This window comes from Suricata suricatta, chromosome 10 (assembly GCF_006229205.1).
Source record: "Suricata suricatta isolate VVHF042 chromosome 10, meerkat_22Aug2017_6uvM2_HiC, whole genome shotgun sequence".
Taxonomy (NCBI): domain Eukaryota; kingdom Metazoa; phylum Chordata; class Mammalia; order Carnivora; family Herpestidae; genus Suricata; species Suricata suricatta.
In genome coordinates this window covers 36,676,193-36,703,202 of record NC_043709.1, presented here as the reverse complement: position 1 = coordinate 36,703,202, position 27,010 = coordinate 36,676,193, and the positions used below count along the sequence as shown (strand labels likewise).

At 34.5% G+C, this 27,010-nt stretch overlaps 1 protein-coding gene across 1 annotated transcript in view; it reads left to right on the top strand.

Annotated features, from left to right (window-relative positions):
* The window catches only part of PTPRQ (protein tyrosine phosphatase receptor type Q), a 194,975-nt gene that overhangs the window by 80,306 nt on the left and 87,659 nt on the right, over nt 1-27,010 (top strand). The window contains exon 25 of the mRNA XM_029954974.1: nt 1,428-1,697. Within this exon, the coding sequence (XP_029810834.1) occupies nt 1,428-1,697 (270 nt within the window). The remainder of the gene's footprint in view (nt 1-1,427; nt 1,698-27,010) is intronic.

Below are 27,010 nucleotides of genomic sequence, written 5' to 3'. Positions count from 1 at the left end.
TTTGTTGAGATTGGCCTGGATTGCAATATACTTTCCTCTTAGCACTGCCTTTGCTGCATCCCAGAGAATTTGGATTGTTGTATTTTCATTTTCATTAGTTTCCATATATTTTTTAAATTTCTTCTCTGATTGCCTGATTAACGCAATCATTCTTTAGTAGGGTGGTTTTTAACCTCCACATTTTTGGAGGTTTTCCAGACTTTTCCTGTGGTTAATTTCAAGTTTCATAGCATTGTGATCTGAAAGTGTGCATGGTATGATCTCTATTCATTTATACTTATGGAGGGCTGCTTTATGCCCCAGTATGTGATCAATCTTGGAGAATGTGCCATGTGCACTCAAGAAGAAGGTGAATTTCCTATCTTCAGGATGCAGAGTTCAAAATATATCTATCAGTTCCATCTGTTCCAATGTGTCATTCAGGTCCATTGTTTCTTTAGTGATTTTCTGCCTGGTTGATCTATCCCTTGCTGTCAATGGAGTATTAAAGTCCCCTAGATTGCAATATACTTTCCTCTTAGGACTGCCTTTGCTGGGTCCCAGAGATTTTGAATTGTTGTTTTTTCATTTTCATTTGTTTCCATATATTTTTAAATTTCTTCTCTAATTGCCTGATTAGCCCAATCATTCTTTAGTAGGGTGGTTTTTAAATTCCATTTAAACTATTATTGAGGGATCAAACTTTCACAGTTCTTCCAAACCTTACCAATTGTAAAATCAGAACCCCTAAATTGATTGCATGTTTCCTAGTACTGTTAGGCCCAGATATGCCCCATCATGGAGACCCCTACATCTATGTTTTGCATGAAAACATTCCATATAAAAGTATTGCTAAGACTATTCCTTTCCAGTTAAGATATAAAGAAAGCATCTTCAACCACCACCTTAGCTTGAAGCTATACAGTTAGTTGCTTCTCAGTATTTGAGGATGTGATTGCTACTTGGGCCTAGGAAATATTCAGTGGCTGACTCAGTATTTTAAGGATTTACATTATAGCATAGAAATTAGACCAACTCCCATTTGATTTAGTTTATGTTAAGAACTTTTTGAGCCCACATTGCAAGGTTGATATGTTAAGTTTTTATTTGGTCTCTACTCCTAAACATGATTTAAAATAATTTTTTTCATATTTATTTATTTTTGAAAGAGAGACCAAGACAGAATGTGAATGAGGGAGGGGCAGAGAGAGAGGGAGACATAGAATCCAAAGCAGGCTCTACTCTCTGAGCTATCTGCACAGATCCCAATGTGGGACTTGAACCCACAAAATGCAAGATCATGACCTGAGCTGAAGTCGGATGCTTAACTGACTGAGCCACTCAGGTACCCCTACTAAACTTGACCTTATCTAGCAATCCTGTAATAAAGTCATGTATCTACTACATGTGTATAAATTTTAACTTTGGGCATTTGTTTACCTTTAAAGTTCCAGATTTCGTACAGAATGTACAGTGTATGGCAACCAGCTGGCAGTCAGCTTTAGTGACGTGGGATCCACCCAAGAAGGCAAATGGAATAATTACACATTATACGATAACAGTTGAAAGGAATTCTACAAAAGTGTCTCCCCAAGATCATGTGTATACTTTTGAGAAACTTCTTGGCAATACCTCATACATCTTTAAAATAAGAGCTTCAACTTCAGCAGGTGAAGGGGATGAGAAAACATGCAACATCAGCACACTACCTGAAGCAGGTAACTAATCTGAAACAGGTAATTTACCTGAAAGAGGTAACCAACCTGAAACAGGTAACTATTTGCAGATTGTGTCATAGCATTTGTAATTGTTTGTCAATAGCATTTGTAATCGTTTTATTCCTCCAAGTTTTTATTTAAATTTCAGTTATGTAACATATAGTGTCATATTAATTTCAGGAGTAGAATTATTAATTCATCACTTGCATACAACAAACACCCAGTGTTCATCACACGTGCCCTCCTTAATCCCCATTACCTATTTCACCCATCACCCTACCCATCTCCTTCCAGTAACTCTCAGTTTGTCCTCTACAGTTAAGAGTCTGTTTTATGGTTTGCCTCTCTCTTTTTTCCCCCTTATGTTCATCTGTTTTGATTCTTAAATCCTACATATGAATGAATTCTTACGGCATTTGTCTTTATAGCACATTTATCTAAAGATGTGAAAGAAATATTTAAAAATATAACACTTACACTTTTATGACATGCTACCTGAATACTGGTTATGTAGTACGTATAGTTGACACCTCTCCACAACATTGGGAGATTAAAATGGGGGGAAAGGAGAGACAGTCTTTTCTTCTATGTCTCCACAAATATCTGTTTCTTATTATCCAAACTATGAACTTATTGAATTATTCTTTATCATAAATTAAAATACGGAGTGAACATGTAAATGTTTTTGTATTTATCTCTTTTTTACATAATTGATTTTATGGAATTCTAGATGCTTCCCTGAATTCCATAGCTTCAGTGTCAAACTCTCTTTCATTGATTTCTTTTCCTATACATCAGCCCTTATCATGTATAGAATTTGAATGCAAATATCAAATCACTAAGCTCTAGTCTACAAAGGAAACTCTGGCCCTCCCTAACAGTGGTCTGACCTACCTTATAATTCTCTTTCTCCTTCTACCTTCTCCAATATTGTACCTACTCATATCAAGGTAAGTCTGATTCCTTCCTGATAGTACTGCTTCCCTGCAAGTAGTCCCTCTATTATAGGAACTGTGGATAATGGCATAATTGTTTACTTCTGGCACATCCAGGTCCATTATTTTGAAAACATCTTTTAATTCCTTCCTCCTTTTGAAATCAGCATCACCCAGTTTTACTCCACTTCTCCATCCTTGAGGTGGTAAACCCCAGAATTTGAAGACATGGTCTACCTTTTCTCTGGTTTCTTCATCCTGATCAGCATCTTTTCCTTACCATCCCTCCAATGCAACACTTCTTCAGACTTCAGTGTTTTTCCTGTTCGGCTGGAATAGATGATTTTTAGCAATGCTTATCTTTTGCTCCTTATATCTCAAACCATGCCATTGTGACTCATCTTCTAGGAGTTTCCCCACTCTGAGAGGATTTCACTGTTTCCACCAGACGTTGGCTGATGAATAGTGCTATAAAAAACCAGAAATGGTTTACCTTTTCCAGCTATAACTTCACCTTTTCTAACTCTCCTAGCTGCCCTATTATCTTTTATATGAACTTGTTTACACTCTGTCAATTTTCCATAGGAGAATTCTACTCTCATTCTGAACATAACCTACCCACACTATCATCTACATTTGATGTCTTTTTTTACTGATAATATCAATGATACTGACTTTCCCTCTTTCAAATTTACTCATATCTTTATGCTCTCAAGATATCCTCTCTCAGGGATGTCATTGCCTTCTTTTCAGGAATCTAGCTGCTTATTTTTTGTTTCAGTATCATATCTCCTCTAGAACATGACTCCATCAATTCAATCTACTTTTTCCTGAATTTCATTCTTTTTTTCTCTCTCCTACACACACACACACACACACACACACACACACACACACACGCACACATTGTTAGAAAATTTCAGCTAAGGAACTGGCTGGTGTATCAACCTCAAATATCTGCACAATGGAATATATGCTACATGAATTCTTCTCTTCTTTTTTTCTTTACCTGTACTTTGTAATCCTTTGGACACCAAGCCTCATATTTACATGTGATTCTTTCTCCCATTTTTACATATGATTATATCTTATCAGGTCAGTCTCTGCCATGGTTCTCCAATTTGCTCCTTCTTCTCCAACATGACTGCTCCATTTTACATCAGACTCTTGTCACTTCCTGTAATAATATCCTAAAGTAGCCTTACCACCCACAGTCATCCAGCCTGCCCATCAGTCTTTTCTTCCTACCCACTTACTTTGATTGAATTGTTTCTAAATCACAGTTTAGAGCATTTATATATAAGTTGGCAGTTGAAGTTTATTATCTAAGGGTAAAACTGAGACCTGTAGATTTGAGTATTTGAAACATAGGGGTAAGAATGAAAAGCACAAGGTAGGGACCCATGGGTGGCTCAGTCAGTTGAGCGTCCGGCTTCAGCTCAGGTCATGATCTCATGGTTCATGGGTTTGAGCCCTGCGTTGGGCTCTGTGCTGACAGCTAGCTCAGAGCCTGGAGCCTGTCTTCAGATTCTGTGTCTCCCTCTCTCTGACCCTCCCCTGCTCATGCTGTCTATCTCTCTCTCTCTCAAAAATAAATAAAACATTACAATTTTTAAAAAGAAAAGCACAAGTTATAGGAGATGGCTCAGAATACTCCAAATGTTTTACTTATTCTTTTTTGTAACATTTTAAAAATATTTTTTTATTATTTATTTTTGAGAGAGAGAGACAGGATGAGCAGGGGAGGGTCAGAGAGAGAGGGAGATGCAGAATCCAAAGACAGACTCCAGGCCCTGAGCTAGCTGTCAACACAGAGCCCAGTGTGGGACTTTAACCCATGAACCATGAGATCATGACCTGAGCCGAAGTCAGACGCTTAACCGACTGAGCCACCCAGGCGCCCCAATGTTTTACTTATTCTTGTCTTGAAAATGTACCTCAAAATTTCTCACCAGTTAGAATCTGGCTTCTGTCTAGGTTTTCATTCTTATGTCTCTCCACTACATTTCCTCATCTAGCTTATGCCTCTAGCCAAATTTTTTTCAGTACATTAGATTTCATGTATTCAATTAAAAGAACATTTATTATGCACTTGCTACTTGCTATGCACTAATAATTTATTAGATTTTCTTTTTTAAACATACTCAACACTTTCTCACCATCAAATTGCTTTACTTCCTATAGTTAGATTGTTCTTTTCCTTTTCTATGTCACACAGAATTGTATTCATTCTAAAAAGCCCAATTTAAGTGTGTGTATGTGTGTGTGTGTGTGTGTGTTTTAAATTCTTTAATGACATGCCAACCTTCAGAGCCACAGATTCCTGGACTTTACCCCAGACTTGCTGAATCATAGCCTCAAGAGATGATGCCTAAAAACCTGTACTTTCAGGCATCTCTCTTGGTGATCTGATGCTCTGCAAATTATGGGAAGTACTAGAGCAGGTTACCCATTAACTCTGATGGCTGGTGATATGCAGCAGCGAGGACAGGCAGTGTCAAAGAGGTCCAAACGGAATGATAGATATTTCCTCAGTAAGTGGGTAGCAGACCATTGCTATGCAAAATCTGACAGAAGGAAATATGTTCAAAGCCAGTCACATGGTCTGCATCAGGTTGTTTAGCATCAGGTAAGTGGTCTTGATTATTGGACAGGAGCAGAGTCTTCGAGAACTGGAAGAAAAAAAAACCATGACAATAATCTTGAGATAAATGAGAGGTTCAAAAGACTCAGAAGACAAGACAGAAGCCTCATTAATTGAGTCCACAGACACTCAAGATGACTGCTTAATTACAGGAACAAAGCAGAAGTCCGTTATAGAACTGAGACACATAATCAAGTAGTGATAGGCATTTGATATAGAGTCACCTGAACTTAAGGTACAGGTCTTTGTAAAAGAAAATATTTAATTAAGGATTTGATTTGGGTCTTACCTCAGGGTTAAAAGACCACATGAGTGAAAGTTGAAGGGAATCGAAATCAATGAATTAGGCCGATATTAGTCATACACATTGTGCTATGTTCTCCCTTAGTACCGAAGACAAATGTTTCTCAAACGTTAGACTTCTAACTCCCAGTATCAGAATGTATATATCCCTGAGGCCCTACTCCAGACCTATGAAATCAGAATTTGTAAAGTAAGACTCACAACAAATCTGTAGGTAAACAAGATACGTGCATAAAACAGGCTGAAATTGGAAACGCACTCTATTCCTTTGTAAACTTTTTGCTTGCAGGCTCTATGTCTATGTCTTATTTGTCTTTGTTTTACTTACAGTTCCTAGCAGATACCCTGGGAATTACAGGCGCTCACATGTTTGTAGAAGAAAGAAATGAATTGTTTCCTTTTGAAATTTACAAATTTCCATAAGGGTTTTTATTCCATTACAAAATATTATTTTCACATTTCTATCAGGCAAAATTATAGATCTTTTCTCCCAGGCAAATGTGGAAGTATTTTTAATTAAGGAGAATCAGTCGTATGAAACATAAGTATTAATTGGTACTTCAAAATTAATTAAATAATTTTTCATCTTTAAAATTAAGTTTCAGGTCTAGGATGTAATTATATTTCTGATTACAATATTTGTTAGGTAAATCCTTTTATCTGGGTTCACATGAATTGTTGTTGAGACATTAGTGAGAACTGGAGATTCATTGTTCAGAATGGAAACAGTTTTATAGCTGTTGCAAACTTCTAATTTATAGTGGTCTAAGATTAGTCATGGTGTACAGTCAGCTCTGAGTCACTGACTCCGTACTTACTTTTGATGTAAAGTAAAATCAAATTTGGCTCACTCTCTTACTGCCTGGTGCCTGACCTTAACCTTCCTTCTAGGGATTATTGGGTGTTTTTCTCAGTGTAAACTTGGTCATATTTGGGCACAGTTAAACATGTATCATAATGACTGAATTTATGAGGAGATTAGTGTTTAGTCTCTAAGCTGGTTCCATTGTCACAGTCAAACATGTTGGAATAGGAAAAATATAGATGAAGGCCCCAAATTTGGTACTTTTAACAGTATTTATGTCAAAATATATCGTATGTGCCAATAAAGATATTTTAGCAAGTTCATGTGCACACAGGACTGAACACAGAATTTCATTAGCTCAGAATCATGCACTTTTCCATATTATTTTCAAATCTTAATAAATGTGGTGATTTAATACTGAGTTTTTAAAACTTTTTTTTTCTGGAAGATAATTTTACAGTTTGTATTTATTCAGAGCTCTTCCAAGTTCAGTAATTTAGAATCAAAAGAAGAAACTTGGATGTCCAAAACTAATTGAGGGAAAGTAAAATACACAGTTATGGTTTTTAGGAGTGCTAATTTCAGCAGTGATTTCTTTATTAGTTTTTGTCCAATAAGAGGTATCAGGTACCTGCAGGGACCCACTGCAAGTCCACTGAGCTAGCAAATATATTAATGGTACAATATTATGGAATGTGTTTCATTTCCCTGCTTTTCTTTTTTCTTCTACTCTTTTATTTGAAAACTTATGATAAACTATCTATATATATTTAATATATAATTTAATATATGTATGTAAAATATTATATATTAGTATAATTATATATACATATTATATGTTTATATATCAATATGTATTTTTAAGTTTATATCTGTTAGTTCTCAACCCTCTTCTACAAAGCCCTGACCACTATTCCCCTAAGAATTATTTAAGAAATATATCTGTTGTGCATTTTATTTGAATCCCTATTTTGTGGACCTCTCTGAGCAGTGTAGAGACTGGGCAAACTGGATTATGACTAAATTTGATCTCCATTTACCAGCCCTTTGAAAAAAATAAAATATTTATATCATTTTTTGGAATTCACACCATTCTCAAATACCATCTAGTAGACTGAATGTGGGTTGTAAAAGTATTCCTCAGGGTTGTAAATTAATGCACTAATTCAAAAGTTCGCTTTTTCCTTTGTCTCCATCCCACTGACACTGCTCTCCTTATCCGTCTCCTCGGTTGAGATGAGAAGTCAAGCATGTAGGAAAATTGCATGCTCCTGTTTGTTCTTAAGCAAGTGAATTGACACATTCTACTTACCAGCCAGTAATTGCTGAAAGCATAAAAGCCATTATAGTTGCCTGTCACAGATCAGAAAGAAATAGCTATTAGCATTGCTACTCTAATTGAAATTCAAATGTTTTACAAAATATCTCTCACATAGACTTAAGAATTAAATATAATACTTTTCTTAAGAATGAACATCAGGTGAGAAGTATCCTTTACACTTGTAGTGTGGAATTTGACCAATACATACTTATTTAATGCTTACTGTGTGCAGGCTCTGAGTTTGGGGTTCAAGAACCAAGTATGAATCCCAAATAGCATCAGTGATCTCTGCTGTGTGTTCTAAATACTCCACCATTATTGTAAAGACATACCCAATACATATAAAGCAGTTAAATACAAAACTATGTTAGTCAATCATGTGGATTGAAGATTAAGTCAAATGGGAATTCAAGAGAAATAGATTATATTGAAAGCTGTGAAGTGGAATATGAATTCGATGTTGCTCATTGGTAGCTTCAGAATTTCTATATAGGAGAAGCTTAGACTCAGTAACCTAGTGGGAAATTATGTTAGAGTCTTGAAATTTGAATTTTATAGGCAGTTACACCAGTGTTTACTTAGATGATCTGATATAGATCAGTAAAATAGCCAAGTTTTTGAAATATTTTTTTGTTCTTCAGTGTGCTATGAGAAAATGTCATAGTACATGTCAAAGAACAGTCTTAATTTTAGTTGAGCTACATGAATGGTAAGGGAGAATTGAAGATTATGGTTAACCAGCCTGTGGCACAATCATTATTCATGGAAATAGTGAGATTAATAGAGAGAAGGAAGTAAAAACGAATTCCAAAATACACCAAGAGAAAACACACAGTGGAATAAAGGAATGGGATATGAGGGGTCAGGCTGAGGTGAAGCCTGATAGAGTGAGGTGCATTGTACTGGAAAGAGTGTAGGAGGGGAGGTTGAATAACTTAGTGAGCCTTACTTTGCTCTTGGTTTTGCATCTTTGTAGCTGAGGCATGAATATAATACCATGGAAAAATGAGAACTCTGCTAACTTTAAAGTAGGAGCAACATAAGTAACTCTAAAAATAGTGATTCTTTTTGACCATTGTTCTAAAAGACTGCAGTAATTTTTAGAAGAAGAATTTGTTCATTACATAGTTACTGAGCCTCTGAGTCACGAAGAAGGTCATCTTAATGGTCCATAGGGTCATCTTAATGGTCCATAGGGTCCTTTTTAACCCACCATTCCCTTCCCTTGGTTATGCATTGTCTTCTCCTTTATCTTTCGAAATTTGTTGTCAAATGCCACCTCTTTAAAGGATATCTAACTTATGTATAATCGAACCTCTTCTCTGCAAGATTTTTGCATCTTCTTTATCTGCTTTACATTTCTGTATTGTATATAGTATTGCCTACCGACCTGTCCTCATTACAAAGCATGTTCCATGAGGATAAGGATTTTACTTTCTGTAGTTAACAAAGAAATGCCCAGAAATGTGTCTAAAGTACAGTGAAACACAATAAATATATTATGAAAGATTGAATGAATCAACCAATCAACCAATATGCAGTCCTAGAAGAGTGATAAGTGCACAAAAAACATTCAATATGCACAGTTCGGGAACCATAAGTGGAAACTTAGAGTTACAAAATTATTTCTAGACAATTATATGCTAAAATATATAAGAAAGGTGTATCGTCTGGAGCATATTTTTTAATTAAACTTTTTATTTTGAGATGATTGTACATTCATGTGTAGTTATAGAAAGCAATTCAGAGAAATCCTGTGTTCTGTTTATGCAGTTTCCCCCAATGGGGGAAGTTTGATAGCCTTATAAAACTATAGCATATTATCACAACTATCATATTTATATGAATGTAATCAAAATAGAGAACATTTCCATGAGAATAATCCCTTTTATTACCTTTGTACAGCCTCACCCAAGTCTTGCCCACACATCTTGCTTCTCCCCCTCATCTTAAGCCTCTAACAACCACTAATTAACTCTCCATTTTCTATAATTTTGTCATTTTTGATTGATATGTTCATGTGATTTTCCTCTTTAGCATATTAATATGATGGATTATAATGACTGATTTTCTAATATTGAACAAGCCTTTGGTCTTTGGAACCAACCTCACTTGATCATGGTGTATTACTTTTTATATATTACTGATTTCTAGGTGTTAATATTTTGTGAAGGATTTTTGCATCTATATTCATGAGAGATATTGGTCTGTAATTTTGTGGGGGTGGGGTTTCAGTATCAGAGTAACACTAGTTTTGTCATACGAATCTCTTCTAATTTCTGGAAGAGGTTGTATAGAAATGGTATTAATTCTTCTTTAAACATTTCATAGAGTTTTCCAGTGAAACTCTCTGGGCCTGGACGTCTCTTTTTAGGGAGATTTAAAATTATGTTTAAGTGCTTTCAGGATGTAAAATTGGAGCTGAAATGTGATATCAAACCAATTGTGGAGGGGTGCCTGGGTGGCTCAGTCAGTTAAGCATCCGGCTTCGGCTCAGGTCATGATCTCACAAAGCCTCAGGTCATGATCTCACAGTTCGTGTATTCAAGCCCCGTGTCAGGCTCTGTGCTGACAGCTAGCTCAGAGCCTGGAGCCTGTTTCAGAATCTGTATCTCCCTCTCTCTCTGACTGTCCCCTGCTCATGCTGTCTTTCTCTCTCTCAAAAATAAATTTAAAAAACATTAAAAAAAACAGTTGTAGAAAGTGGTACTTCTAAATTTGTCAAATAGGAAGTCTCAAGGAGTACCTGTGTGGCTTAGTCGATTAAGCATTCAACTTTGGCTCAGATCATGGTCTCATGGTTCATAGGTTTGAGCCCCATGTCAGGCTCTGTGCTGACAGCTTAGAGCCTGGAACCTGCTTCAGATTTTGTGTCTCCCTCTCTCTTTCTGCTTCTCCCCCACTCACACTCTATCTCTCTCTCTCAAAAATAAATAAACATTAAAAAATTTAAAAAGGGAAGTCAAGAGAAATAAAGAAAATTATAAACTAAAATATATTAAATTGATACAAAATGAAAATACAATATGTCAAAATGTGTGAGACACAGTAAGCAGTGAAGAGATGGAAATGTATAGCATTAAATGCATACATTGGAAAAGAAGAAACATCTCAGATCAATAATCTAAGGTCACCTTCCCCTCTACTACAGCCTAGGAAAAGAAAAAGTATGCTGAAAGAAGAAAGAGAATAATAAAAATAAGAGCAGAAATCAGCGAAATAAAATATAGCAAAACAGTAGGAAATATCAGCAAAATAAAGAGCTGCTTCTTTGAAAAGTTAAAATTGACAAGCCTGACAAATGAAAATACAAATTATGAATATTTAGAAAGAAACCACTTCAGACACTGCCAACATCAAAAAGATAATAAGGAAATGATACCAACAGATTTACACACAAAAATTTTATATCTTAGATGCAACAGATTCATTCTTCAAAAAGCATAACTACCACAGTTCACCTAATATGGAATAAATAATGTGAGTAGCCCTATAACTCTTAAGGACATTAAATTTGTAATGATGTTCTTTGACCCACTCTGGTGGGGAAAGGAAAGCACCTCTCCATCACTGGCCAATGGGGGTAGGAATCCAAGTTCCCCCTTAACCCTCTGTTGACTGCTCCTTTGAGGAGACCTCTTGGCCCTAGCTAGGGAGGGTGGGAGTTCCTCATTACTGCTCCCCACATGGTTCTCCACTGACAAGGTTAAAGAGTCTTGTTACTTCTGGAAAAGGTGGAAGGTCCAGCTCCTTTGCTCTACTTTGCTTTCTCTGATGTCACCCTATCAAAGATGGTTGGGATGCCTCATTACTGGCTAATGAGGACAGAAGACTAGGTTGCCCATTTGATCTTTCCTGTCATGGGAGGGATGGAACCACAGTTTTCTTCTGTAATTTTTGGGTAGAGATGTTCTTTATAAGTTTTTGTCTTACTGGGTTACATTTTTTCTTAATGTTTATTAATTTTTGAGATATATATATATATATATATGTATATATATAGAGAGAGCATGTGTTTGTGTGTGTGTGTGGTTAGGGGAGAGGCAAAGAGAGAAGGAGACACAGAACTAGAAGCAGGTTCCAGGCTGTCAGCACAGAGCCCCATGTTGGGCTCAAATTCATAAGCCGTGAGGTCATGACCTGAGCCGAAGTCAGACTCTTAATCGACTGAGCCACCCAGACACAAGGCTATACCATTTTTTGACTAGAGAGAGCATACTTTTACTAGGGCTTTTTTGGCCTGAGCTACTTGACATTTCCAGATTGCTGGCTTCTGGGATATATGAGGCAAAAAAAAAATACAGAGCACTTACCACTGTGTTGTTTCTTGGGTCCTGATTTTCCTAGTCCTCTGCCTTCTCTCCATTTTTCAGTCTTATTATGTTTGCATTATATTTAATGTCCATGGTTTTAATTGCACTTAGTAGGAGTAGGGATAATATATCTATTCCACCTTCTTCAAAGCAGAAGTTCATACATGGGGTTATCTTTGTTGTGAGCATTTTCACCACAATTTTACACCTTGTAAGGCAATTTTGCTGAAAAAGATAAAAATAACCAGTTGACAGTTTGATTTGACAGCTGGTTGGTTTCATCAGCTGGTTGACTATTTGGTTTTCATTTTTCTATTGATACAGTTCTTCCATTTTTATATTATGTAAATCTTAGCCAGCACTCATATAACAGTGGCACAGGGTTTTGAATCCACATTTCCCATAGAACTCTGGAACATCAGTGGGCATGTGACAAAATGCCAAGAACAAACAACAGTGTGGAAGGCCTTCACAATGCAATACAAAGCTCACAAATATGCATCCCAGTATTTGGAAACTAAGACATCCTTTAATGAAGGAAGAAATTGTAGCAAAAAAAGAAAAAAAAATGTGATGCTGAACAAGAAGATGAATCAATAAGCAAAAAAAAAAAGTGTATAACACTATGAAGGAAAAACTTTGCTGACAGTGTGTTAGGTACAATCCAAAAATAAAATCAGTTATTTGTGCAGTATTACCATGAATCTACACTATGCATTTCGAATGTATTCAGATATTTAGTATTTGCAACAAAGTCTTTCAAATTTTGTCATTCATTTTTTATGTCATTACATCCATTTTAATGAATGTCCCTCTTTTATTTTTCATGATTTTATCTTCTATGGAGGAAGTGCCTTCCAGCCTTAGTTATGCAGCAAAGATGCTTGCAGAAAAAGATGCTTACAGCAAAAATTCTGAACATCATGCTTAATACCATGATGGTGCCCTTTTTATTCATCTATTCAAGATGAAATTACTTAATACATATGAAGTAGAATGCTAGGTACTACTGGGAAGACTATAATAAACACATTTATTTCTTGTGCCTTTAAAATTTAGAATTATATAATTTTGTATTTTTATTGGCTCTCAGAGATGACATCATGCAGTCATCTCATTTGACAGACATGGGAAATGAAGCTCACAGGCTAAGTGTCTACTAAGTGAGCTATAACTAATTATTAGCAGAATTGCCACTAATGTAGAACTCCTCCTGCTATACGATAATGCCTCCCTTACCTTAAGAATTCAATGAATCATTTGCACTTATTGGAATTAGAATAGTTTCATCCATTATTCCACAATATCTAAGTAGAATTTTTATGAAGTGGGGAAATTTAAGCCCATCATATGAATTTTCTTATTAATTTGTGCAGATATATTTATGATGTAACTGTATACATACTTTTGTCCAAATATGGATTTAAATTTCAGGAAAACTAAATTTCTATCATCAAATATGTGCTTACCTATACTACCCAAAATACTATAATACTAAAAATATTGTGTAAAATACTGAAGCCATTCTGGGAAATCTTTGAGTTCCTAGACACATATCACATTTTTTATCCTGGATAAGTTCCAAAGGTGTAATGTTGGCTATTATGAAATTGTCTTAGGTATCAGATTCTAAATTACAATATTAAAAGGCCTTTTAAATGTAACTCCATTGGTGAAAAATGAATTTGAGTTACTCTGCTTAATCTTCCTTGACCCCATTGATGCTCTAATACCTTTCAGTAAGTGTACTCCAGGCATCCACTCTTTTCTTCACCCCTGTTCCAGCTAAAGACAGCTGTTCTTCAAGCAGCATTTTTATTAACTTATTTAAGAACTGGGGCATATCTTATTACTCTATTTCCCATTCCTGTTCTATGCAGCTGTAGCTGATACTTTTCATAACAGCCTTTACATATCAACCTCCTCTCCCATTGCTCTTCATTTTTTTTCTTATTCTCCTTCTTTTTAAGTAAATTAAGGGTGTGTGTGTGTGTGTGTGTGTGTGTGTGTGCGTGTGCATGCAAAAGCCTTCTTTCTTTATCTCTAGGAACCGTATTACTTGAAAGCTTCAAGTGACTATTGTTTCTGTGAGATTATAAGCTTCAGGGAAAAACACTCAGTAATGATGTAAAAACTCTGAAATGTAAAATAAATGACTTTTAATGACAACAAATTTTCATTAATAATACTACACAGACTCAATTTTAAAATAATGCTATATGAATATAAAGAAATGCTTTGAGCAAGGAGAAGGTTGTGCAAATTATTGTTAACCACAAATTAGTGAATTTCAATTACAAGTTTCCATGACATATAAAAAATAACTTTGGTCAGGAAGGTATTTTATACATATAAGGAACACATAAATAGAAGCCACTGAATGATTAAACACTTTCAAAATTCAAGTAAAGAAATAATGCTTTTTAGTACATTAATGTTATCATTGTAACTTAAATTTTCACCACCTAGTATTCATTGCAACCTCAAATAAATTACCCATTAGTTCTGAGTCTGGATACCTTATTATGAAAAATTATTCCTTTAAAAACAATTTGCAGTGTTAGAAAGATAATAAACATTTTTCCATATGGATCCCAATAACGAAATCTATACAATTAAGATACATTAAAAATCAGTAGCTTAATTTTCTGGTTTGTTACTAATTAGTTACCCTACTTAAAATTCTCTTAATGTTTATTTATTTTTGAGAGAGACACATACACAGAGAGTGAGCAGGGGAGGAGGACAGAGGGAGACACAGAATCTAAAGCAAGCTCCAGACTGTGAGCTGTCAGCACAGAGTCTGATGTGGGGCTCAAACCCATGAGCTATGAGATCATGACCTGAGCTGAAGCCCAACGCTTAACCAACTGAGCCACCCAGGCGCCCCTAAATTAGCCTATTTTAGAAAGGATTTTTTTAAAAAACCAAGATCCTGTTTATAATTTTTTAAATACAACTACATTCATATTTGTCATATACAAGTCTAACAGTTTTAAAGCTTAGACTTAAAGTATAAAACTAACTTTGTGTTTAGGATGTTTTCATAGAGAATCGTTACTGTCTAAGACACATTCACACAGCTCTCACAAGAGCTGGCTAGAATGCGTGTCTCAGAAGTACTATTAGCAACTTTGCCTGAAGATGAAACAGTTGCCAAAAGATAGTTGAAAGTAGTTGTTGACATACTTGGGCTACTCTGTAAGGCTTCTTCTCTAGAATTGATATATCAAAAATACAATAAAACTCATCATTTCTACTAACAGCTAGATTTGTAAAACATTAGCTAAAAAGTGTGTGTCTAGCATTTCAAATTTCTATATAAATATAATATATAACTTATTTTGCATATTATTGCTGCATTTTTATGGAAAAGCATTTTTCTTTTCATGTTTTTGTGGTGTTTTTTAAATGTTTTTTTACTTATGGGAAATTATTTTGTATACAATAAAATGTACGGAACCTAAGTGTAAAATTCAGTGAATTTTTACAAATGCTTATGTAACACCACCGTTATGATGATTTCAATCAGCAAAAGTTAGTTTGAGTTGTTTTTGTCTGTATGTAGTCTTTAATGCCTGGTCTATTTCTTTCAGCATAATTGTGAAAATTATAGTAATTCTTTTTTACTGCTGGGTAATTTTCCATCTTATGAATATTGTATTATTATGTGTGTGTGTGTGTGTGTGTGTGTGTGTGTGTGTACGTGTAGATTGTTTTAAACTAAGTGTTATGGATAAAACATCCACAGATATTTTTGTTTAAATCTTTTCTTGTGGAATTGCTGGGTCATAGTCTAGATATGTGTTTGTGTTGAAGAAACTGACAGTTTTCTAAAATGGTTTTCCTATTTTAAATACACCCCCAACAGCAATATAGAGATTTATAATTATTTCTCAGTATCATCAGAATTTGGTGTTCACAGTCTTTTTAATTTTAGAAATTCCAGTTTGGTGTCAACATTTTCTATCTCATTATAAGTTTTAGTTTCATATCAGTGATGATTAATAATGTTAAATCCACTATAAGTTTGATTTTTTTAGATTCCACACCTTACTGACATTATGTAGTATTTACCTTTCTGTTTCTGGCTTATTCAATTAGCATAATGATTTTAAACCTTTCTTCTTTTCAAATATGATCATTCATTTATAATGATAATCTCCTCTAGGTACATATCAAAATTTTTTTATTTTTTTCTTTCAGATAAAATATTTTCTAATTATTTTTGCAATTTGTTCTTTGAGCCATGGATATATAAAAATATTTAATTTCTGATTATTTGCAACTTCTCTAGGTATTCTCATGTCATCAATTTTTAATTTATTGCCATTGTCAGAGAATGTATCTTTAAGACTTAATTTTTAAAAGTTTGTTGAGAAACTTTCACTGGCTTAGCATATGATTTATCTTGTCAAATATTCTAACATGCGCACTTGAAAATAATGTATATTCTTCAATTGTTGGCTATAATGTTCTATGTATTAGTTATATATGTTTGACACTAATGTTTGCAAATCTAGATCCTTACAACTTTTCAGCTTAATATTCTATTAATTATTGAGAAGGGAATGTTAAAATATCCCACAATGTTTGTGAATTTGTCTATTTCTTCTTCCAGTCTGTCAGTATTTGGTTCATTTACTTCAAAGTTTTTTTTAAACAAATAATATTTATGATTGTTATAACTTCCTAACTGACCCTTTAATCATTATAAACTGTCTCTTTTATCTTTGGGAATACTCCTTGTCTTAAAAGTTCTTTTGTTTGGAGGCTCCTGAGTGGTTCACTAGGTTAGGCGTCTGACTTTGTCTTATGTCATGATCTCATGGTTCATGAGTTTGAGCCCTGCTTTGGGCTCTGTGCTGATAGCTCAAAGCCTGGAGCCTGCTTTGGAGTCTGTGTCTCCTTTCTCTGTTCTGTCCCCTCTCGGACTCTGTCTCTCTTCCTCTCAAAAATAAATAAAGATTAAAAAAAACATTTTAAATAAAAAATTAAATTTAAGAAAGTTCTTTTGTTTGTATTAATATAGACACATGTTTTTTAGTTTATGGTTTGCATTGTGTATCTTTTTCTATCCTTACTTTTGAATTATTTGTGTTGTATTTAAACTGTGTGCCTGGTGAGAGCAAAGTATGCCTCTTGTGGACAGTGTATAATTGGGTCTTTCATTTGTATCTTGACTGACAATCTCTGCTTTTTAAGTGGAACATTTATATATAGTATATGTTTATATACTATATATATATATATAGTGTTTATATGTAGTATATGTTTTAGTATAGTATATATATATTTTTTAACTTGAGAGGGAGAGAGTGCATGCACACGCATGAGCTGGGGAGAGGGCAGGGGGAGAGTAAGGAAGAATTTTAAGCAGGCTTCCCGCTCAGCATGGAGCCTGACACAGGGCTCGATTCCAGGTCATGGGATCATGACTTGAGCCCAAATCAAGAGCCTGATACTCAGTCTACTGAACCACCCAGGTGCCCCTAATCTGTATTTAAAGTCATTATTAATTTTATTGAGTTCAGTTCTACTATTTGCTGTTTTCTATTTGTCTTATCTCTTTTTTAGTTCCTCTCTTCTCTCTTTTTTGTCTTCCTTTGTGTTAATTGAATAGTTTTAGTTTTCTATTTTAATAAATCTGTTGGATTTTTGGCCATACTTATTTTTACTGGTTGCTCAAAGGGATGACAATAGGATTAGTTAGTTTTTCTTAGCTACAACTTCACATAAAATGTATGAAGCTGCAAAAATACAATTCCATGCATTTTGCCATATTTTGGGCTATTTGTGTCATGAACTTGATATTTATATATTTTAAGTAATTTATATATATGTACATTACGAACCACAATTTATTGTACTATTTTTACTTACAGGGCCAGTAGGCATTTAAATGAATTGAGAAAAGACCACATATCTTTTCTATATAATTACTCTTTCTGGTGTTCTTTATTCCAGTGTCATTTCATCCAGGTATAGTTTTCCCCAAACTGTAGATCCAGGATTCCTTTTATATATTTTAACCTATCAAGGTTTTCTGTACAGCCACACTCTTTAGAAAACAGGAATGGTTTCAAGTAGCATTTGCTTACAGTCGGCATTGGTGACACTTGTTCATCAGTCAGTATTGGTTATTGACACTTTCTTCTTGAAATCTGTGCATGCGTTCATCCATTTGTTCATCTATTCATTTATTTGTTCAACGCTTTCTTTTTAATGTTTTATTAACTTTGGAGAGAGAGCACACACACGTAAGCGGGAGAGGGGCTCACAGAGGTGGGGACAAAGGATCTGAAGTTCCATACTGACAGCTGCAAGCCCAATGTAGGGCTTGAACTGAGGAACCACGAGATCATGACCTGAGCCAAAATCAGATGCTCAACCGACTAAGCCACACAGGTGCCCCTGTTAAACAAATATTTCTTAATATCTATATATGCCAAATATTATGGGCTTACCAGCGTTTTTTTATGATTTCTTTTTCCAATTCTACTTCACTGCCCATTTACTACTATCTTTACAGTGACTCAGTTAATCATCTGCTGTTGTGATACGATATATACAAATACTCCCCTTAAATGTTTATTTACTCTTAGGATTTCCAAGCTTATGTATGCATAACTATCCCAAATTGGCCTATCTTGACCTGTTAGGCTAACTCAATCTTTTCCTCCCAAGATATCTCTATTTATTCATGTTAACAAGGTATGAAACTAACATGTCATTTACTCAAATCCCTCAAGAAAATCCCTACAAACCAGTATGTCTTTCTCATTTCTTATTAGTGTCACTGATGCAATGTAGTCTCCAGGTGTTATAGAGTTGTTCTCAATAGACAACTAATTCTGCGAGTAATTACTCCCTAGAACTGCTTCTGATAAATAATTTCAAATCAAAGTTGTCATTTTTGATGGATATTCTCATGAGATGGCTTGGTATGCAGAACTGTCAAACTAGTGACTTTATAAAACAAATCAACTCATTTTCCCTCCAAGCAGAACATGTATAACTCATTTTCTTTACAGTGCTCTCCAAAAACAAAGAAAAACAAACCAAAAATTTTACTGAGATATTTTTATAAATAAACTATGTAATAGCTTGATTTAAAAACTATTATTATTATAGCTGTGGTCTACAGAGTTTTGGATCACCCAATTGTTCCAACTCTACATGCAGTAGGACAGCCACATTAAACATTTTTAGGAAATTTTGTCCTCCTTATAGATATTTCCCAGATCTCTTCTATTTGAATGGAATATTTTGAGATGATTTAATTTGGCACACTAATAACAGTGTGTCAGTCCATATTCCCAGCTTTGTCGTACCACCTAAAACCATGTTTATATAGTTTATTTTGATAAATTCTGGCCCAGCTACTCCAAAATCTATTTCTGGATCAAGCCAGACTGCTAGAAAGAAGTGTGCCTGAACTGAATAATTAGAACCTCTGAAGAAATAGTTTTATAAAAACATGTTTGATAGTTACTCTGCTTACTCACATTGAGAGACTTTGTAAGAAAAAGACCACTTAAAGATACTTGGCATTTATTATGTAAGGATGCTGTTGAGGATATTGTTCATCAAATTACATTATAACCTATTTATTCGATTTTTTTGAGAGAGAAATATATCCTTCATCCTAGTAACAGAGTTTATTGCATTTTCTTGTTTATTTAACTTTTCTTTATTTGTAATCATGGAGATTTACAATCTTGAGGTGTTCCTTTGTATTATCTTCTGTAACATAGAACCAGATCATAGCCTTCCTCTAGGAAGTGTACAATATACATTTTATCTATCGACCCAATTCCTGGGTTCATTCTGTGTTTTATTCTTCTCTCTTCTCTGCCCAATAAATAATCACATTCTGCTGATATACTTTTGCCTTTTTTTAAAAGCTCTGTTTCTAATTATTCTTTGTTATTTTTGTAATCTGCATTGCACTGTATATATACAGCATCTAACCACTTTTTATCAAATTAAACTATTCCTATTAACTAGCTATGTGGAGGCTCCGGCTTTCCTTAGGTTTAGACTTAATTAATTAATCTCTGTTGATTGCTCTCTAATGCCTACAATAGTTACCTAAACTCACTTCTCAAACTTCCAGTGCCTTTCAATAACATAACACTTGATGACCCCCACTTCTTCTTATTTCCTTAAACTTTCTTTTTTCCAGTCTAATATACTTTCTAGACATTGATAATTTATAGTTACTTATATCTTTCCCATATTCATTGTGCTTAAACATCTTTTCTAACACTTATTTACTGATTCTTAATTGTCCCTTCAAATTATAGCCACTAGATATTCTTCCATTGAAACTCTCCTTTGGGCATCGCCTATTTGTGGTGGTTTCTGTTTGCTAAATTACTTTTCATATGTGTATGAAAAGCAACTTATACCCTAAGACTAATAACTTGCTCACACCATTCAGTGTAAATGTTCAGCAAATGTTATTGATTAAATTCAAATTAGGCAAAATTATATCTGGTATGCTGAAATATTTTTTGCACTCAACTTTGTAGGAATTTCTATTTTTATATTGATTTGTACTGTGTTAGTGTTGGTAAACTGTACTTTTATTTTTATATGCTCAGATCACATATTAGTATTTTGTGTTTCTAAAAGGATTGTAGATTATTTAAAGTTAGTAGAGACAAAAATATTCTTAATAAACTAGGAAGCATTGTACTTTTAAAAATTTTATAAATATAATTTATAAATATAAATATTCAGGCATCTGTTTTGCTTAAAAGAAAGTACATCTGTGGTGGAAGATAAAAATACATAGTCATAAATAAAGAATTAAATAAATTTGATCTTTCATGTCAGTATACTTAATCAGGCCAGTGAGAAGTCAATACAGACTATTATGAGAATCTTATCATGGAAGGTTGGCAAGTTCTAATAATTGATATTCAGAAGTTTAGAGAATAATTACACTTTATACGCACTTTCCTCTTCTAAGTGGAACCCTACTAAATAGTCACTAACAACTGACATGCATTCGACCAACAATGTCACTAATATATAAGTTCTACAGACTTTCATTTCAATCATGTTGAAAGTATATCACAGATAAGAATAATTTATGAATAAAAATGTAATTTACAGAATACCTTGCCAGTGAATGTTGATCGCTTCATCACAGTTCAGTCATGTTTAGAAAATCTAAGCAAGCTGTGTGATTACTCCAGGAAGCATGGAATGATGTGTTCAAATTAGTACCATCTGTGGATAGAAAAAAATTGAGGTTTTTAGTCATTCTTAAAGAATGGAAATCTGATTCTCCATGCTAAAATGAGTGTAATCCTTTTTGTATCTGTAATCCAATAGGGCAGTTGCTTTGAAATAGTCTAGTTCAATACACTGTTGGTCAAAAGAGAAGATACCACATATAAATGCTGGTCATTATGAGTGCCACTGAGGTAGCCTTTTGTAAAAAAAACTGTCTATGAGTTATACGGTATCTTTGGCTTCAGCTTGAATTAATTTCTGGTTTATCTTTCTAAATAAATTTGTTTGGGATATGTGGGTAAATTTTTGTACCACATGAAAAGCAAAGAACTGTTTAAATGAAACATAATTTATTCCTATAGTCAACACTTATTGAGTGTCCATATGTGCCAGACACTGTGTATCTGTGGAAGGTCCATCACTGTGCCTGTCAAATGGAAGGCAACTCAATTGTTGTTACTCTTCTTTTGGTCAGGTTACAAATAATTCTTCTTGTTTCTTTATCAAGTTAAAGTACTATCCTTTTAGACCTTTTGTTCCCTCTGTGGTATTTATTTAGAAAATACAAGAATCTGTGTACCAGTATTAATCTCCTGAAAATTTTTACTGTGTAACAAATTTTGTCATTAGAGTCTTCATTCCTAAAATCTGAATATTGGAGGGGTGAAAAAAGTTGGTCAAGAACCATGGGTATTTAGTCATCCCTTTTGCTAAATTGGGAAAGGGCTAGACTCTTGTCTTCTCCAATTTATTAGATAACTAATGCATCCCTTTTTCTTCCTAGTTTAATTGCTTAGTAAACACTAGGTAAGGAAAATTGAAACCGGTCATGGACTCAAAAGAGAGGGAACTATGCAGATCATACTCCCTGGCTCCCAGGGAAGGAGCAAACAGAGTCTATGGTTTTAATACAAATTAAAAGTCACTATTAAACTTCTCAATATCCCCACTGCACTTAGGATAAAACTAAAAATCTCGAATCCAGTCTAGAAGGCTTAACATTATCTGATCATGGCTTATATCTCCATCTCCATACCTTTCTATTCATCCCCTTGTGGACTCAGATATGTTTCTTAAGTGTTCCTAAAAACCATTCTTTTCCCTCGGAATGGAATCTTATCACATCCTGATGTTTTTCACCTGGGAAGCTACATCTTATCTGTTAGTCCTCTGATTAAATTAAAGCCTTTTCTGACCATCTATCAAATCTCCTGTTCTATCCTCTTACTCATTTGTTCATACATTAAAAAAATATTTTTGAATACCCGTTTTGTTGCAAGCATTACTCTAAACCTTCAGAGATACAATAATATGTAGATTCATATTTGTATGTATATATAATAAATAATAAACATACATAATTTGGAATAATTACTCAATCTTTATTGATACAAATATAGAATCAAAACTTTTCTAGATCTTTGGTATGCATGTTGGAACGAAGTGGTGATGAAAAGAAGATTAGAGGGCACCTGGGTGGCTCAGCTGATTGAGCATCTGACTCTTGATTTTGGCTCAGGTCATCATCCCAGAGTTGTAAGATCTAGTCTTACATCAGGCTCTGCACTGAGTGTGGAGTCTGAAGATTCTCTCTCTCTCTGTCCCTCTCCTCATCTCTAAAATAAAATTTAAAAACGTAATAAAAAAAAGAAAAGAGGATTAGGCCTATTGACAGTGGTTTTTCAGAGTAGAATTAGTATTTTTTAGGAGGGTGACTATTAGTTCAAAACAGTGAAGTACAGGGGCCCCTGGATAGCTCAGTCAGTTAAGTGTCCAACTCTTGATTTCAGCTCAGGTCATGATCTCATGGCTTATGAGACTGAGCCCCACATTGTGCTCTCCACTGGCAGCACAGAGCCTGCTTGGTATTCTCTCTCTCCCTGTCTCTCTGCCCCCTCTCCTCCTTAAATAAATGAATAAAAACCTTGAAAAAAAAACCCAATGAAGGACAAAATAATAGAGTTATCTGTAAATAAATTTTAAAGAAGCTCCTCAAGATTTTGAGTTTCTTTTTGCTCTATATATTTAAGCAGAGGCCATAAAAGTAGAAATTGGTCATTTTATAGAAGAAAATTGTGTTAGTTTTCTATTGTAATGTCACAAGTCATCACAAATTTAGTAGTTTAAAATAATACCTATTGACTGTTACACAGTTTTGTCAGTCAAAAGTCTGGGTATGTTATGCCTGGATTCCTTACCCTGAGATTCACAAGCTGAAATCAAGATGTCATTCAGCTGCATTCTCATGTGGAGCTCAATCTTCTTCTAAGCTCACAAGGTTGTGGCAGAATTTGGTTTCTTACAGTTGTAAATCTGAGATCCCTATTTCCTGGCTGGCTCATAGCCAAGAGGTTGCTCTTAATTTCTAGAGATAGTCCTAGATTCTTTATCATGTGGCCCTCTTCTTCAAAACCAGCAATGGATAAATTTTTGTATATTGAATATGACTCTTGTCTAGAATATGCTATGTCCTCTATAATGAGCCAAAGAAAATGCTCTGCTTTTAAAGGACTCATGCCATAAAATCAGGTCTACTGGATAATCTCTCTCTATTCTGTTTATTTTTTATTTTTTTAAGTTTTTATTTAAATTTCCGTTAACAGTATAATACTAGTTTCAGTTGTACAATATAATGATTCAACACTTCTATACAACACCCAGTGCTCATCACAAGTACACTCCTTAATTGATTTAGTTTCTTAATTACAGCTGAAAATGTTTTTTCATACCAGCACCTATACCAGTGCTTGATTGAAAAAATTAGAGGAAGGGGAGTGTACAGGGCCAGGTATCTTGGGGGAGGGGGACATCTGCCTACATAAAGGTCAGACATAAAAAGACAAATTGACAGGATCATCTCTAAACTTCCTTCAAATTCTGACCTTGTCATCTTTTGATTCATTTGCCTGTTCCATGAATTCAACCACCAAAATAGATCTAAAAATATATTTCTTTCTTAATGTTACTGTCTCCTTTATCCTGAACACATTCAGTGGTCTATAAATCTGTCCCTTCTCCTGTTGTGTAATTACCAGACTAGACTCGATAAAATGAATTTCTGAACATCTCATTCTGACACCATGATAGCTTTCCATTGCCAGACAAACTATAAGTCCTTCTAACACAGTATGTCCCCAGGTTATTGTGCGGCCTTTCTGTTTGTAATTGCCAAATATGAATTAGAAACTATAGTTGAACTTGACTTAGATCACATTACCCCTCTTTTAAATCTTGACCTTTACAATCAGTGAAAGTCTATCTCACATGCCACCTTTCTCTTAAAACTTTCCTGAACCCCCAAATTGCCCACATGTCTAAATTTGTCTTCTCTTCAGATGGTCTGAGTTCAAACTTAGTGGCTGAGAGATTTAAGTAAATTATGGAAGTTCTACCTTTATGGAAATTCTATTTTTTAATCAAATCTAAAGCTGATTCCTCTATAAGGTAAATTTTTCTTAAAAATAACTTTTTCTCTAGTTGCTTTTCTGCATAACTAAACATAGAAGACAGGCTTGTTGTAGGTAGCATATCAAGTATTCTGTTTGTAATGCTACCTTAAAGGTTAATTTTTAATTAGATACAGTAAGATTTAATGATAAATATTAGTATTGGAAAATAGGATAATTTAATTAGATCATATGGCTTTAAGTTATCTACTTCTTGTTTTCCATTGCATTACATTTTCTCTTCTCTTCCAGCTTTAGGCAAATATATAAGGAATAGATCTATAGACAATTCAACAAAAAATTAAGAGGAAATTTAAATTTTTAACTTAAGCCTAGACCTTTCTACAGAACTCCAGACTCATGTATCTGTCTACTATTTGACATCTCTCTGGATGTCTGATAGACATTTCAAAGTTAACATGCTGAAAATAAATTCTTAATCTCTCTCCCAAAAGCTTACTCCTTCCAGGTTGGTTAATAATGACTTCATCTTTCTGTTTGCTCAATCCAGAGACCTTAGAGCATTCCTCTACTTTCTCTTTCCATTCCACTCCACATGTCACACATTAGCAAATCCTGTCAGCTCCCCTTCAAATGATGTTCGGCATCTGAATGCTTCCATTCATTTCTGCTGCTGCGATCTGGGTCAGGCCATCATGATCTGTTGTGTTGACAATGCAACTGCCTACTTAATGCTCTCCCTGTTTTCACCCTTATTTCCCTTCAGCCTATGGTCAGCACACTGGCTGGTGTGATTCCATGAAAACATGTTAGAGCCTGTCATTCCTCTGCTCAAATGAAAGTCATAACAATGTCCTACAGTGTCATACACAATCTCACCTTCATTATTTCTTCTTAGACCTCAACTCCTTATAGCCACACTGGCCTCCTTGTTATTTTCCAAATATACCAAGCATAGTTCCAACTTAGTGCCTATAATCATGCATTTTCTGCTGCAGGGATATTCTTTTTATCAAATATTCCCATGGTTTTCCCCCAACCTTCATAAAGAACTTCACATCTTCTCTGGCTACTCAATTAAAAATTTCAATATCTCCCCATCACATCTATTATTTCTTCCTTATTCCTCCCCATAGCACCAATCATCATTCAAAATATTACATACAGCACTTACTTCTACTTTTATTGTGTAAGTGCTATTAAGCACTTGACACAAATTAGGTCCTCATTAGATATTTTTTGAATCCTGAATTAATATGATATGTTTAGGGGGCACCTGGGTGGCTCAGTCAGTTAAGCAGCTGACTGTGGCTCAGGTCATGATCTTGCAGTTCCTGAGTTCTGGCTACATATTGGCCTCTGCACTGACAGTGTGGAGCCTGTCTGAGATTCTCTCTCCCATTCCCTCTCTGCCCTTTCCCCTATTTGTGCACTCTCTCCCTTTCTCTCTCTCTCTCAACATAAGTAAATAAACTTTAAAAATATGATATGTTTAGGAATAAATGAGTTTTCTACCTTATCATTTTCTTATTTTTAGGTGTGGCTATAGTCATATAACTTTTGTGAATTATATAATTTTCACACAAGTCACTTGGTATCATTCTATCTCAGCCTTCTAAGCAAAAGCCCTTGTACACACACAGGGAAAGGCATGGTTGAAGAAAGTGCTTATACCATTTAGTTCATTGTTCTTTCATATTACTAACCATAACATGTTTGCATTATTACTAGTTCAAAAAATGGCTATTTCTTGAAAATAAGACATAAATCTTATGTATCTTCAATCCTTAACACTAGGTTCAGAGCCTGACACATGATATGCGTATAGCAAACCAGTGGTTAGTATGAAATCTATTAAATGACTCCAAGTAGGACTATGTATACTGTGGGTAATACACAGATATGTTAGTCTGTGTATTAATATTAGTCTGAAGTTCTAGAAAAGCCTTTGTCAATTTTAAATATATGCGAGATAAAATTAAAATCAGCTAATTAAATAAATCATTGATTCAGTTAACAATATTGTTTATTTAAAATTATTTTATAATCAACATTTACTATATATAAGATGTAGTTGTGTCTATCTAGGTATTTAAATATGTTTTTCTTGGGAACTGAATATTAAAAGTCAGACCATACCCAGTGAAGTACATAAGTTTAAATGAGCATAAAATTTTCTTTTGTACCAGTACTTATATATGAAACCAAAGTAAGTTTATATAAGATTCTTATGAGTGAATTTGGGAGCAAAATTGAGAATTAATAAAATCACAGTTGTTTTGACCTCTACTTTTTGAACCAGTGGTCTCTGAAGCATCACCTTAAGGTTCTGCTCA